At 39.5% G+C, this 13,844-nt stretch overlaps 1 protein-coding gene across 6 annotated transcripts in view; it reads right to left on the bottom strand.

The window, feature by feature from the left end:
* The window catches only part of LOC117499387 (Kv channel-interacting protein 2), a 93,562-nt gene that overhangs the window by 2,748 nt on the left and 76,970 nt on the right, over positions 1 to 13,844 (bottom strand). For 4 of the 6 annotated variants that reach the window (XM_034151736.1, XM_034151735.1, XM_034151733.1 and 1 more), the window contains exons 2-7: positions 2,464 to 2,588; positions 2,249 to 2,318; positions 1,755 to 1,825; positions 1,432 to 1,539; positions 800 to 904; positions 62 to 124 (exon numbers count right to left, since the gene is read on the bottom strand). In XM_034151736.1, coding sequence (XP_034007627.1) covers positions 62 to 124; positions 800 to 904; positions 1,432 to 1,539; positions 1,755 to 1,825; positions 2,249 to 2,318; positions 2,464 to 2,588 — 542 coding nt within the window. Of the gene's footprint in view, positions 1 to 61; positions 125 to 732; positions 905 to 1,431; positions 1,540 to 1,754; positions 1,826 to 2,248; positions 2,319 to 2,463; positions 2,589 to 3,796; positions 3,900 to 13,844 lie in introns of those variants that run through there. The other 2 variants (XM_034151738.1, XM_034151737.1) reach the window with 2 other exon arrangements.

Below are 13,844 nucleotides of genomic sequence, written 5' to 3'. Positions count from 1 at the left end.
GTCAATATTAGTAAATGTTATACTGTTCCTTCAGGATTTAAAATCCACTTTTTCATCCCACCTTTTTGCATGACTCTATGAACTCTTCTATGGTGACCACGCCGTCTTTATTCCGGTCCATTTTCTGAAAAAAAAATATAACAGGAAAACATTTATTCACTGAAAAACAGTAATTCAATAATTGTGTCTATTTAAAGGTAGGGTAGGTAAGTTTGAGAAACCGGCTCGAGATACACTTTTTGTTATATTCCATGGAATGCTCTTAACATCCCGATAGCAATGAATATCTGAAGTGCTTTGACAAAAAATCCATTAAAAAATGTCATCAGTGGAAGCTGTAATACTGTAAAAAGCACGACCAATCATTTTAGCCCGGCCCGGCTAAAATAACTGGACGGCCTACCTGCCTGTCAGCCTTCCATCTGTGCACAAACTTATCTCGTGCCCTCATTGGTCATGTGCGCGTTCGTGTGTGTTGGAGGAGGGGCTCTGTAAGGAAGTGGCAGATTTTCTCCGGTTGTGTATTTTCAAATTCTAGCGCACTCGAGCCGGTTTCTCAAACTTACCTACCCTACCTTTAAGGAATAACACTTTGAGATGTACCATCTGGTTTTCAAGGGGGCCCTCAACGTTGATAATACAATATAAGCACAAGAAAGTAAAAAAAAAAAATAGCAATGAAAATAAGTGAGGAATTAAAAAAATATATCAAACGAATGATCAAATAATTACACAATCAGGAGTTTTTTTCTTCCAATCAGAAGAATCAGTATATTATCTATCAGTAATAGATATAGACCTGGAAGAAGCTCTCCACATGTTCTCGTGGAATATCGTCCTGCATGGAGGGGTATGTGTACTTCCCCATCATGTCATAGATGGACCTCATGATGTCCAACATCTCCTAGACAGAACAAGGACAGGACAAAAGAGCGAAAATATTATTGAAGATGTAGAATTATTTAGAGAACATCAGTTTGCTGTGGTCAGGTTTATTCTTTTAGAAGTATAGAGGTCATGAGTCCGAGAGCATAGTTTTTATTTCGTCTTGTTTGATTACAAAATGATTAACTTGCATTGAGTATATTACACAATGTTCATTTGATTTGAATGTAGTTTAATATGGTTAAATATGACATCTGTGACAAATTCCGTTTATATAATGGTTATTTATAGCCATAAATACCACAGGGAATGATTGTCATACTGAGGCAAAGTTCTACATTTCAAATATATAAGCTGATGTATTCAGGGATCAAAATCTGAACAGACAATGTCAATTCCCACAAAAAATGAAATGTAATATCGTACTTCCACATATCCCAGAACACCAAGGACATGACCTAGTCATTCGTATGTCTCTCGCCTCCTCTTCCAACCCCACCCTAAACCTCCACCTGCCTCTGCCCCACAAACAGCCACTGTGTTTACCTCTTTGGTGATGCAGCCATCTTTGTTAAGGTCATAGAGGTTAAACGCCCAGTTTAACCGGTCATTTATGGTCCCTCTCAGGATAATAGACAGGCCAAATACAAAGTCCTGAAAAGATTGCAAACCATTTACTGTTTTGTTTAGGCATCACTTCAATCTTGACACAGTAAATAAAGTCAAATCTTCATCACAGCACTAATCTCTGTAGGCAGGCATTCAAAGGAAAACATATTTGTGAGGACACAGCAGTGGTGGCAAACTTCACCGGAGCACACATTTGTTGTTATTTCTAAAAAGGAAACCGATATAAAATTAGAGCTCACCTCGAAACTAATAGAGCCGTTCTTGTTAGTGTCGAAAGCTTCAAACAGGAAATGTGCATACATACTTGAATCTGCAAAGGTAGAGACTTACAATAACCTGCGTGCCCTCAAAACATGAAGCAAAGTCTTTCAACAGTATTAGCAGCCAGCTAAATATAGCCAAGATATAAGAATCATTTCAAATAGAACTGGAGGCGAGTGGTTAACATTTCATCAACCAAAATATCATGAAATGAAAAATTGCTTTGCCTCCTAGCAGTGCATGGACTATGGTTCAGCACTGCAGAGTACATTTATAATGAGTTAATTATGTTCATTTCATCATGAAAATGTCAAATTCATTGTGTACTCTGCGGAATCAAATACATTGTGTTATTTGCATTTTTACCTGAAGTCTATGAAATAAATGAAGATGGAGAGAATGGTGAACATTAAAGTAGTATGGACACAGTTGTAGATCTTCAGGTTTAGCAGTAGGGGGTTTGACAACTCACCTCCCTGTGGAAAGAACTGGGAATAAATTGTCTTAAAGTTCTCCTCATTCACCACACCACATGGACACTCCTGGGAAAGAAATGTAAATAAGGAAAATTAGTTCTCTGCTAGCAAATTAAGGATTACATGGTAACTTTGGATCTGACAAGGCTTATACTGCTATCAATTCCCATAATGATGTAATAGAAGCAGTCTCTTTTCCAGCCAGACCTACATTTTTGAAGCCCCTGTAGAGGACTTGCAGCTCTTTTTTGGTGAACTTAGTCTGCTCCTGAAGCTTGTCCATGCTTTCAGGGCGATGACACACAGTGGATAACTCAAAATCATCTTCCACGCTGTCTGTGTGAGGGAGAGACCAGAGTTAGTTATCATCACTACATCCACAACAACATGCAGCAGCCATGATCCGGCAAACATATTTTAATGAAGTCATCAAACTGAAATTGAGTTAGTCATCCAAGTCTTATACAAAGAGCATACCAACATCCTTCATTGACAATAATGTTAGTCGTATTGTATTACGTCACTGTATCAAATAAAGAGTTAATGCAATTTTCTACATACAATTGTGACAACTACGTCAAGCGTTTTCCACACATCACTGTTCCAGGACATAATACTGTAGTAATGCGTGTATAAAAAGTCTACATTTCTCAAGTTCAAATGCACAATATGTTATTTTTATTTCACTAAAGATACCTTAATCGAAACAACAATAAAGTGGCCTTGTGAGACAGCATCTTTTGGTTAAAATGTATTCAGTGTTTCTTGTGATTGTTTCTCTAAATGACTTAGGATTCAGACTTTAAGGAGACAAATTACTTACAGAGATCTCTACCTGTCCAAAAGAAACAGACACGGTTAGATCAGCTTGTTTTTTCTGAAAATGTAATATCTAGAAGAAGTGGCTCTGAATGTTCAATGTCTGAAATCCTTCATCAAGTTAAAATATTCAGTTAAACGTAAAAGAACTGCATTGAAAAAATGTGTCTAGATACAAAGTCGATAAATGACTTATAGACATCAACAATGTTAATGCATGCTTAAAGGGGTCACAACACCATTATAGGTGACCATGTGAAATGGTTACCCTGTTAAGAATTACGTTTATTTCTGGGTTTTAAAATGTTGGAAACCTTTGTGAAAATGTATGTACACAATTTAAAGAAACACACAACATAGGTAAAGTAGTTTATAGACAATTTAATGTCACCTATTGAACTTGTGAGAGAAAGTGAGAGAAGAGGATAAACAGGAACAAAAGAGGCGTTTCAAAAGGCGTGGAGACGTAACCACACACAAACGTACACACCGCGCACTCACACACACACACATTGCCCAAGGGAACACACGCTTCAAATCCTAAACATTCAAAAAGGGGTCTGACCCATTAGCAGCAACAAGGTCAGACAGCGTGTGCTCTGACTGTTTCCCAGGCTGCGTGTACACAACTGCCTCTACATAAGCGTCTGAATGAATCTTCTGAATTGACTAAAGAGTCCAGACACAAGGAAGGAAGTGGAGATGTATAGAGAGTGAAGGAGCACTTGCTTTGACTGATAGAAGGGGCAGCCTCGGGCTTGCAGCATGGCAGCAGCTTGAGGAATCGCTGCTTTATGGTTTTTTTGCTTTGGCTGGTGGAAGGATTACCTGTAATCACCAACCATAGCACAAAGGTTAGACACATGCACCACACGCAATTTTCAAAATCAAAGTCTTTTTTCACACACACATGCCTGTAAAAACCAAATAAACACTCCATGCGTTGGACAGATGCAACAACAGACTGATTCATGCCGTTTATTCAAATGATTAATTGCCTGTTGACCTGGATCAGCGATGGGAGACCGTGAGTACCTCTTCAAACAGAGATATTATCACACAACAGCAGCACAGCCAACCCCTGGGAACACACCGCGTCCCTGATCAGACTGGCTCATACGTCAATGTTACATTCAGAAAAACTGTGGAGAAAAAAAGCCCATTCGTCAGTCTGTTTAATTCACAATCGACTTAAAGACTTAATTTCACTTGATAGTAGAATATAATTTGCCAGACAGATGTACTGCACAAAGCCTCCACCAGAGCCAATCATATCTGTCACCACTGAGCAGTTCACCTCAAAGCGAGCAAACCTCATAATTAAGGCATGTCTAACCGAGGAAGTAAAACACTTTTGCAAATATGAACCTGTGTACCGACTCTGTGTTGTTTTTCCCTGTTGTCTCTGCACCTCAGGGACTGTGGCCCTCCTGACCTGTGGCTCTGGACTCATTTGGAGCCAAAACGGTAGAACACATTGTCCCATGGTTGCCAGATAAATACATCCAGCCGCCAAGCACTGGCTCAGCCCTCTGCCTCGAGGTCTCTTTGAGTGTTAATAGATAATTTTTTTCCACATGGATCCGACATCTGATCATAACACAGAAATCATATTGCCTGACCATCTGCCGAAGTTCAAAAATGAATCGGAGTACATTTTTCAAATAAAGTAAATCTTTAATTATGTCTGATGGCAAGTAATCACATTGTATTTCTGATCGGTGGATGATGTAGCAAATGCTGCTACTACTACTGAATAGACTAATCTACTAAATGAACCACAGACAATAGGGTTTTATCAATTGCTGTTCCAAACCTCAAGAACTTTCATTCTTAAATCAACATTTAAGAATGAATGTAGTCAGAACAACAGAAATGACTCTCTTACTCTTTTGTACCCCTCAAGAAAAACAAGCCCCTTTTTTCCCCAGGCTTTACATGAGGGAACAAGCTCCCCAATAATATCAGGAAAGATGTCTACAAATCTTCTGTTGCAGACCGAAAACCCACCTTTTCTTCCGAACAATAAAAACATTTCTCTATAGGCTGGCACTTAAAATGGTTATTTAGAGCTAATGTTCGTGCAGGATTCTTTGTATTTTGAGTTTGTATCTTCATTGTTAATTGCATTACATGTAAGTCACTTTGGATAAATGTGTCAGCTAAATCAAATAGTACAACAGTAATGTCATACTTTATTCTACAATATCATGACAGCAGGTGAAAATCAACATGATATGACTAAAAGCTCCAGAGCTGTGACCTCAGGGTGAGAGTGTTTAGTCAGCTTTTTTAACTATATACACTATGAATGGTTTATGTGTAGTTTGTAGGTACATTTATTACATAAATAACATCATATTACATTTCATTAAATGTTTTTAAGTATACATATTAATTGTAACTAGCAACTCTGACTGTAAAATAAAATTAGTATAGTATTTGAGTTGAGAGTAGCAAACACAAGTAGTCAAAATAAAACTACTATACACAACATGTACTTAAATAATACATGTGCTTGCAACCAGTGCTTTTTTAAAGCAACCTTCATAACACTGTTTATTATTGTGCTACAGATTCAGCTCGTCTCCAGGTGTGAGTAAACGAAATGTAATTTGTACTGATTGTTCTGAAGGCCTGCACAGTGAAAAAAGTATAAATCATTTTCGCTTCCTTTCTTCTACATGAAACACAGAGCTTGTTTGAGGACTGACGCACCTTTCCTCCCCCCTTGTCTCACAGCCCTCTCTCCATCTCCTTTGTTTCTATCTCTGTAGTTTTGCTCTTGCTGCTGATGAAATTCCTTGATTTTTGTTTTTGAGTAAATCTGCTGTATCTGTCTTGGCCAAGTTTGCCTTCAGAGAGATATGTTTGTTCTCAGAGGGATTAACCTGATTTTAATGTGCAAAGGCACAGCGCCCTAAGGCCCCCTATATATTATAAATATTGCCCCAAAAACATCTTCGTAAACATCTACTAGCATCTATCTAAGAAACACAACCTGTATGTATTCTATTTCACAACTGTTTTAAAGCATAGTATCAAATTAGAAGTCAGAGAGATTACTTATGATGTTGTATCTTGTACTCACAGAACAATGTTGTTGAAAGCAGTCTTTTGTGAAAACTAGTAGGTTACTGGGCTCATTACATTATAGAATTAACATATGATTCATTTATTGGAATCCTTTGAAGTCAACATTGTTTTTTGAGTGGAACTAACAATGAGACCACAAATGCTTTCATGTTTGCCAGAGTAGTCCAAGAAAAAAAATTGCATATTCTTCATGAGTCAGGGGGAAAAGCAATTTGCCATGATCATCAGCTGTTGTGCAGCGTAAAGATATTCTTCCCCAGCGCGCCCTGTAGTCAGTGTGCAATTAGAGTTCAATCGTTTTGGGCAAACTGACAAACCATCACAACTCTTCAGGAAATAAGAAAAACATATCTATTTTTAGCTTGATGGAAAACAATTTCTTTGCAACATCCAGTAATTTTTTAAGGAGCTCTGTTTCATAGTGACACTGAAACTACTATCAACTAAAGTGAGGCAGCATAGTGTTACAGTGATACTGTACTGTAGATCCAACAATGAACCCTCAGCAGTAATGTCTAGGTCCTCCTGAGATCTAGTGATAAGTGAAGTAGTACTGCAATTTAAACGTTTTAATATATTTAGAACGGATGGACTTCCTGTTGGTTTGGTTTGTTGTCTATGTCTCTGTGGTTACTGGTTTTAAATGAGGCCTGGGACCTGTAACTTATATTTATCTCCTCCCACTTTTCCTACCTATCTCTTCTTCAAGCTGCAGTGCATCTATTTAGTATTTCACTTTCATACATTAGGGGAACAAATAAAAGCATGCCTGAAAATCAGTGCAGCATAGATAAATATAACCCGTCATGTGGCTCCAATCTTCTCCACCCTACCTGGTTTGACACTGATGACATCACACGTGTTATCCTTCAGACTTTAAAAAGCTCCCTCCTTAGACACATTATGCTAAGTTGAGTAAGTTAGAAGGAAACACACCATACGTACTTCAGTACACAAACACACAATACGTACTTCAGTACACAAACACACACACACAAATGAAAGGTATGTGAAAAAATGAGGCCAATCTATTCTAAGTTTGACACTTAAGCAAAAACACATAGACACACCCTTTCCAGCTGTGTCTTTTCCTAACATCCCAAATTCATTTGTTTGCGTCCTCACTCGCTAACCGTTTCCCTTACCTTCTGTGGAAAGGTCGATAAGCCCCAGAAAGTGCATTAGTTTGAGGGAGCTGCAGACCACCAGGAGGATGCCCACTGTCTGCAGCCCCTCCACCTCCCACTGTTCTTGGAAGAACAGATGCATCCTTTCCCCCTTCCTCTTTTTCTGTTCCTTGCAACAAAAAATCTTTCTCTTGCCCCGGGGCAACCACTTGCCCCCCCTCAGCTCCAACCAGGAATGCACCGTCTTCGTCTCTTCAGTCTGTCCTCTCAGTCTCTCCTCCCAGTCTGTCCTCTCAGTCTCCCTCTATATGCCGGTACTCCTCCATCCTGTCTCAGGCACGGCTCCCCGCCCGCTTTCTTCACCGAAGGTAGATTGTTATTCTCCTCGTTTCTTCATGGAGAACAGTAAGTGCGTGGCAGCAGGACTGTCGGCTTGCTGTCCCCCCCCCCCCCTGCCGCCTCCGAGGCTGTCACAGGCTGTGTTACTTCCAGGTGTTTCAAGTTCGGACAATTCACTGTGTGTGTCCTGGCAGGTTGGCGGCAATTGTTTTCTGACTGTCTCTGCTTTTCCAGCCACTAACTATCAAACTCTCTCTACACTCTGCCTGTCCTCCCTCTCCCTCTCGTTTTTTTTGCCTTACCTCCGTCACTCTCCTCCTGCTGTGTCCCTCCCCATGTTTAATTGGGTCAGTGATGGGACTGGGTGCAGGGGAGGGAGAGGGGAAAAGAAGATAGATGGAAAAAGATTGAACCCTTGTGGGTTGGTAGGGGTAACAGAGAGGGTCGACATCCAAAAGACAGACGAGAATAATGAGGTGGGAGTGGGAGGAGAGACGGGGAAGGGAGGGGCAAGGTAGAAGGGGGGATAACAGCAACAGGGGTTTAGCAAGGACCGTATCCAAAAACAATTGATTTAAAAGATGTCGCCCAGCCAAAATTAAGATCAAAATGAAGAGAAGCACAAGAAGAAGCAAAGACTGACTAACATGATGGAGGCTGTGATGACGGAGAACGAAGCATCTGACCCAGCGGCTACTGTGGACAAACTCACAGATGTGGCAATGTCCCTAGAGTGTAAAGCAGACACACATGCACACCCAAACACACAGCCTGCAGGGAAAATCTGGCTATAACATGTATTCCATATATGCAATCCAGTGCAGTGGGGAATAGTTCAGTGCGGATGGGATACATTGATGCCACATCTGGCACACTGACGTCCTACCACCATCAGACTATCTCTGAATATTTGGAACAGAAAGCAAAAAAATATTTTTAAAGGGATGGAAGCATGGTCATGCATTTTGGTTTTCATGTAGATGTTTCTAGACTCCCCATTAAGATTCAACATACCTGACATGGGTCACGTGTATGAAAGATTTTTACCTTTTAACCTTTCAAAAATATTGCAGCTGGAAATCAATGACATTTCTGTAAATAAGCATAAATCATTTTAAAACATGACCAAAATGAATGTTTTCATTGTAAGATTCAGTCATTAGGTCATGGTGGGCAGCAGATTGCACTTTGTAATCCCAAAGGAAAACCTACCTTACATAAAATGATTCTTATGAGTTTTATTGCAGTGAAGTACACAGATTTTAAATTCCGGATAAAGAGAACATTAAGCAGATTTCCTCAGCTGAGGTACCAAATTTGCTATTGTCCTCCTAAAAAAACACAAATTAGAAAAATACCACGGTTTTGTTGAGTTTTGGTTATGTTAAGGAACAAAAAAACATGGTTCCAATGAAGGAAAGAGTATGGTGTGTGTTCAAAATCAGATTAGGTTAAGCTTTTGGGAGGAAATGAGTAGAGAACAAATGTCAGACATTTCGTTAAGTCATCAAACCACCCAACCTCTCCGGACTTATATGATCTACAAAATCTCATAAAATGTCCTTTTTTTCTCTAAATGGACAGGTGTGAAATTAACGGTTCTAAAGATCTTTGACTCTTAAACATAAACATATGTCATTTGAGGGAATTTGCTGATGCTCATGTTTATCATGTAAGTTGATGTTGGTAGAGAGAAAGTCAGATCATTTCGTGGAAAAAGTAGAATTGGCTAGATTTCAGCAAAAGTCGAAAGTGACAACCCTTTTGGTTCAAAGTGCTCCATCATTGTCATCCTCAAATCTACGCTGGGCTCAAAACTGTAAGCTAATGCTTTACGGGAAACTGAGATGGAAGACAGGAGGAATATTCAATCCCTAGTGCTTTTAAAGCCTCCTTTTGCCTTTATATTGGATATATGCATGGGTCCGTATATCTGTGCCTGTGGGCAGGTCCTCTTTACACAAGAGATGAACAAAAAAATGGGATGATGGAGGGGAGAGCAAAGGGAAGCTGTGGGAGAGAGAGGTTTATACACACGGCTGGATCTGTCTGCAGTTTGATTAATGATTCTCACAGTCAGAATGAGAACAATAACTACGGTATAGCTGCTGAGCCTCGGGGAGCACACATATTAGTGCAGCCTTGAGAGACTGAACAACAGCACACTTAATCAGAGGCATACTCAAGCTTGTTGGTAAACAAGATGACAACAAGCAATGAGTTCATGTTCCAAGTCAGAAACTAGGCTCATGGATGCTCCAAGCACAACCATCATTCAATGTCAATTTAGGTGAGAGAGAAAACTGAGGCAAGTGAGTGCCTCAAGTATCATAAGAGAGATGTTACAGGCCTCTGATTGCACTGAAGCATTAGACATTATTACAAAAGGCTCTGCATGACCACAGAAACTAGATTACTGAAGAGATTTAATTGAAAAAAGGTTCATTAAATGTAATTTACTTGGTCATATTGAGTTATAATACATACATAATTACAATACCCTAGTTTGCATGCATATTATGGACACAATGAATTACAGGATACAAAAATGCAGTGACATATTGAGGCCAGTCAATTCTTGAACACAGTCTGCAGTCAAATCAAGGATGAAAGTGTGATAGATTAAGGCTGGTCGCACCTATCTGTCATTATCTATAAAGCACAACTCTATCTGTCATATTCAGAGACAGAAATATAAGATCAATTCATTGCAAATAAACCAACAAAAAAAGTCCCCTTTAACTTTAACTCAGACATGACGTGTCTGTGATTCCAGAAATATTGTAAGGCACTGACCTTTGACCTTGGTACTGTTGTTGCGGCTGTTTCTAATAATGGTAACATAAACTTTGGCCGCTGTCCTGTTGTAACCCTGCATGCAACGATTCTGTGACTTGGAGGTCATCAGATGTCTAGACGTCTACTGTAAAACTGCTGTGGACAAAATCGAAATAACATACAAACAATGCTTTGACAACATGTAAATGCCTATATATATATGCCAGTATGTCAGCATGTATCTAAAAGCTGCTACAAACGAAAATACAGTTGTGTTTTGAAACACAATTACGTAATGTCTAAATAGTGTACAGCCACACTATGGGCTCTCTGAAACTGTACTTAGGCACAGCAGGGATCTGAGCTAAATGCTAATGTGTGCATGCCAATGTGCTTTGGCTCATTAGCATTAAACACAGTGCAGCTGAGACTGATGTAAATGTCATTAGTTTGCCAGGTAATTAGTCACACACTTCAACCTAATGATGACACTACTATACATACAAAGTCATCGAATCCCCAAAGTGTCTACAATTCATCCTGAAGGGAACATAACATTTCAGGGCAATTCATCCAATAACTGTGCAGACATTTCACAAAAAAAACACATGTAAACCTCACAGTGGCGCTAGAGTGAAAGTCAAGGGTTTACCAGGGTATATTCTCTGGGGATCACAACATTTCATGGCAATCCGTCCTGTATCAACACATCGACATCGCTTTTGGCCATTACCGTTAGCATAACTAACAATCAACCAAATTGAGCAATTCTTCAACGCTACTCTTGATATACAAGTTTAAAACATCTACAACTGTTGATATGCTCACACATCAAGCTCTTCACATGACAGCTGTCCCTTCAATGCTAATCAGAGATGAGCTCTTTGAAGCTGTGTCCAACTGAGCGATCATGTTGCTCCATTTGCTTTGAACAGCGTGTGTGATATAATTAGCAGGCCAGTGGTGAGGGTACATAACAGCTTCCTAAAAGCTTCCTCGGGCAACTGTCTTTTCCCCCTTGACTTCCACTCATCAACTCAAAATGTCTTGTTAGGGCAGTGGGGTTCCTCCAGGGCAGACAATCACAGATGGACTTATTTGAGACAAGGATGTGACACCTGTATTCCGTACTAAGAGATGAACTGATCTTAATGTAATGTTGGTCGTGCACCAGCTTATAGTAAATACTGATCTATGGCATATGTTGACAATTACACCCACACACGCACTAAGACAGTTATATAATATTAGGATAATCAGTCTTAGTTGATTAGTCTCTGTGAGGCATATTTTGCCTGAAGCCAGCCACAGTGTAATTGAAATACCTCCATATTTAGACATCTACCTGGGCAATTATTCCTCTCAAAACTGATTAAAATGTCGAGAGAGGGTAGAGCGTGTGTGTGTGTGTGTGTGTGTGTGTGTGTGTGTGTGTGTGTGTGTGTGTGTGTGTGTGTGTGTGTGTGTGTGTGTGTGTGTGTGTAAATGCGTGCAGTGAAGAAGACACACAGGAGGTCATTGACAAATGGTGCTCAAAATTGGCTAGTGTGTTTCCAATTAGATAAGTGAAAGACGAGAATCATTTGCATAGATCATTAGCTTTTAAGGATATTTTTAATACAGCGTTGTGGGACAAAAAACGATTTATTCTACAGTCCTTTCAGCAGAAACTACAGAGAGCTGCTAATGAAATGTGCTCATGTGAGACGGAGGGATCAGAGAGGTTTTCTCCCTTTTGAGAAAACAAGACGTAATGGATTATTTCTTTGTACATCAACACGTATATACTGACATTCAAAGGAATAGTTATATTTAGACATTGAGGTTTTGGTCATACACTGTTTTGCTAAATGGCCATGTGCCTGTGTTTGGATACAAATAGAAGATCAGTTGAAGATAAAACTACTTGGTGGTAAATGTGAATATTTGAAGGTGTGAATACAACTTTACAACTATTAATGATTAAACATGTTTAATGGAGATGTATCTTACCTCTTAAGATCAGCCGAGCATAACATCCTTTATGGCCTTTTAGTTGAAAAAATGTGATACTTTGCTTTTAAATGAGTGTTTTTAAATGCCATTTTATAATATGTTTCTTAATGCTCTTAATGTCTTTCATTTTTGTAAAGCACTTTGAATTGCCTTGTGTTGAAAGGTGCTATATGAATAATCTTGCCTTGCTTTGCCTTACTTTTCTTTCCCAGTAAAAATGTATTTAAACATTAATAAAGTTATTAATTTTGATTATTAAACATTGGCTAGTTCTACCTTTTTTTTCAGAAACTGGATGGATAAAACAAGTTCCCCGCAAGTAGTTCACAGCATCAAGCATGACACAAACATTTTTTAAACAAGCATACACAAGCCAGAAAATATCTAACCTTCCAATACACTAATTGCAACAATTAACTTTTACACCTGCAGAGGGCAGTGCAAGGTAAGACATTTGGGTAGGAACCCTGGCTGAAGTCGAATAGTCCATTTAGCTTAGGAACCTTCCTAACGGAGCGAAATGACCCGGAAGTCCCTCAGTGGCAGCCATTGTCACTACCCGATCTGCCCCCCTTCCCGATCTGCACTGCGCATGTGCGAGATGGTTCGCCATATTTGACAACTACATACGGCAACTCTAATAGGACACTTGACACAGTGGCGTTTGGCAAAGCAGAAAAAGAACCGAGAGAGATGAGTTATTGTTATTACAACGTGACTTCACTATTATTTAACAACTCTTTTTATTGGGTTCTTTTATTTGGGGTTAAGTACATTGTCAGAATAAGTGAGAAATGGATTTAACTTCTGTTAGACAGCTATATGCCATACATTTTTGCATACATTCACAGTAAATATTTATTCAGTATGATAGCTGTCTAACAGAAGTGAAATCAATTTCTCACTTATTCTGACAATGTACTTAACCCCAAATAAAAGAACCCAATAAAAAGATTTGTTAAATAATAGTGAGGTGAAGTTTTAATAACAATAACTCATCTCTCTCGGTTTTTTGAGTTGTCTTTGTGTGCTTTGCCAAACGCCACTGTGTCAAGTATCCTAGTTGGGTTGCTGTACGGAGTTGTCCAATACGGCGGACCATCTCGCACATGCGTAGTACAGATCGGGCAGGGGGGCAGATCGGTAGTGACAGCCATGATAAGTGTCCGTTCGAATTCTCTATAGGCTCGTCTCAATACCCCTCCTCGACTCCTCTCTTCCCCTCCTCCGGGACTTGACCCGGAAATCGATCAAGACACGTCATGTTGAAGGACGTCCCAATAGCTGAAATAGAGTGGCGAAGTCCCTCCCCTTCCGGTGGAGCTCCATGGGACCTTATTTCGGAAAAAATATGTATTGAAGTCAATGGAGAGAGAAAGATTATCTTTCAATCCCGTTTGAATTGTGCCACGAATTACAAATATGATGTTTGTCAATT

The sequence above is a fragment of the Trematomus bernacchii genome, unplaced genomic scaffold (genome assembly GCF_902827165.1).
Source record: "Trematomus bernacchii unplaced genomic scaffold, fTreBer1.1, whole genome shotgun sequence".
In the NCBI taxonomy this organism is placed as follows: domain Eukaryota; kingdom Metazoa; phylum Chordata; class Actinopteri; order Perciformes; family Nototheniidae; genus Trematomus; species Trematomus bernacchii.
The sequence above is the reverse complement of the archived record's forward strand: the minus strand, read 5'-3'. Positions and strand labels throughout refer to the sequence as shown.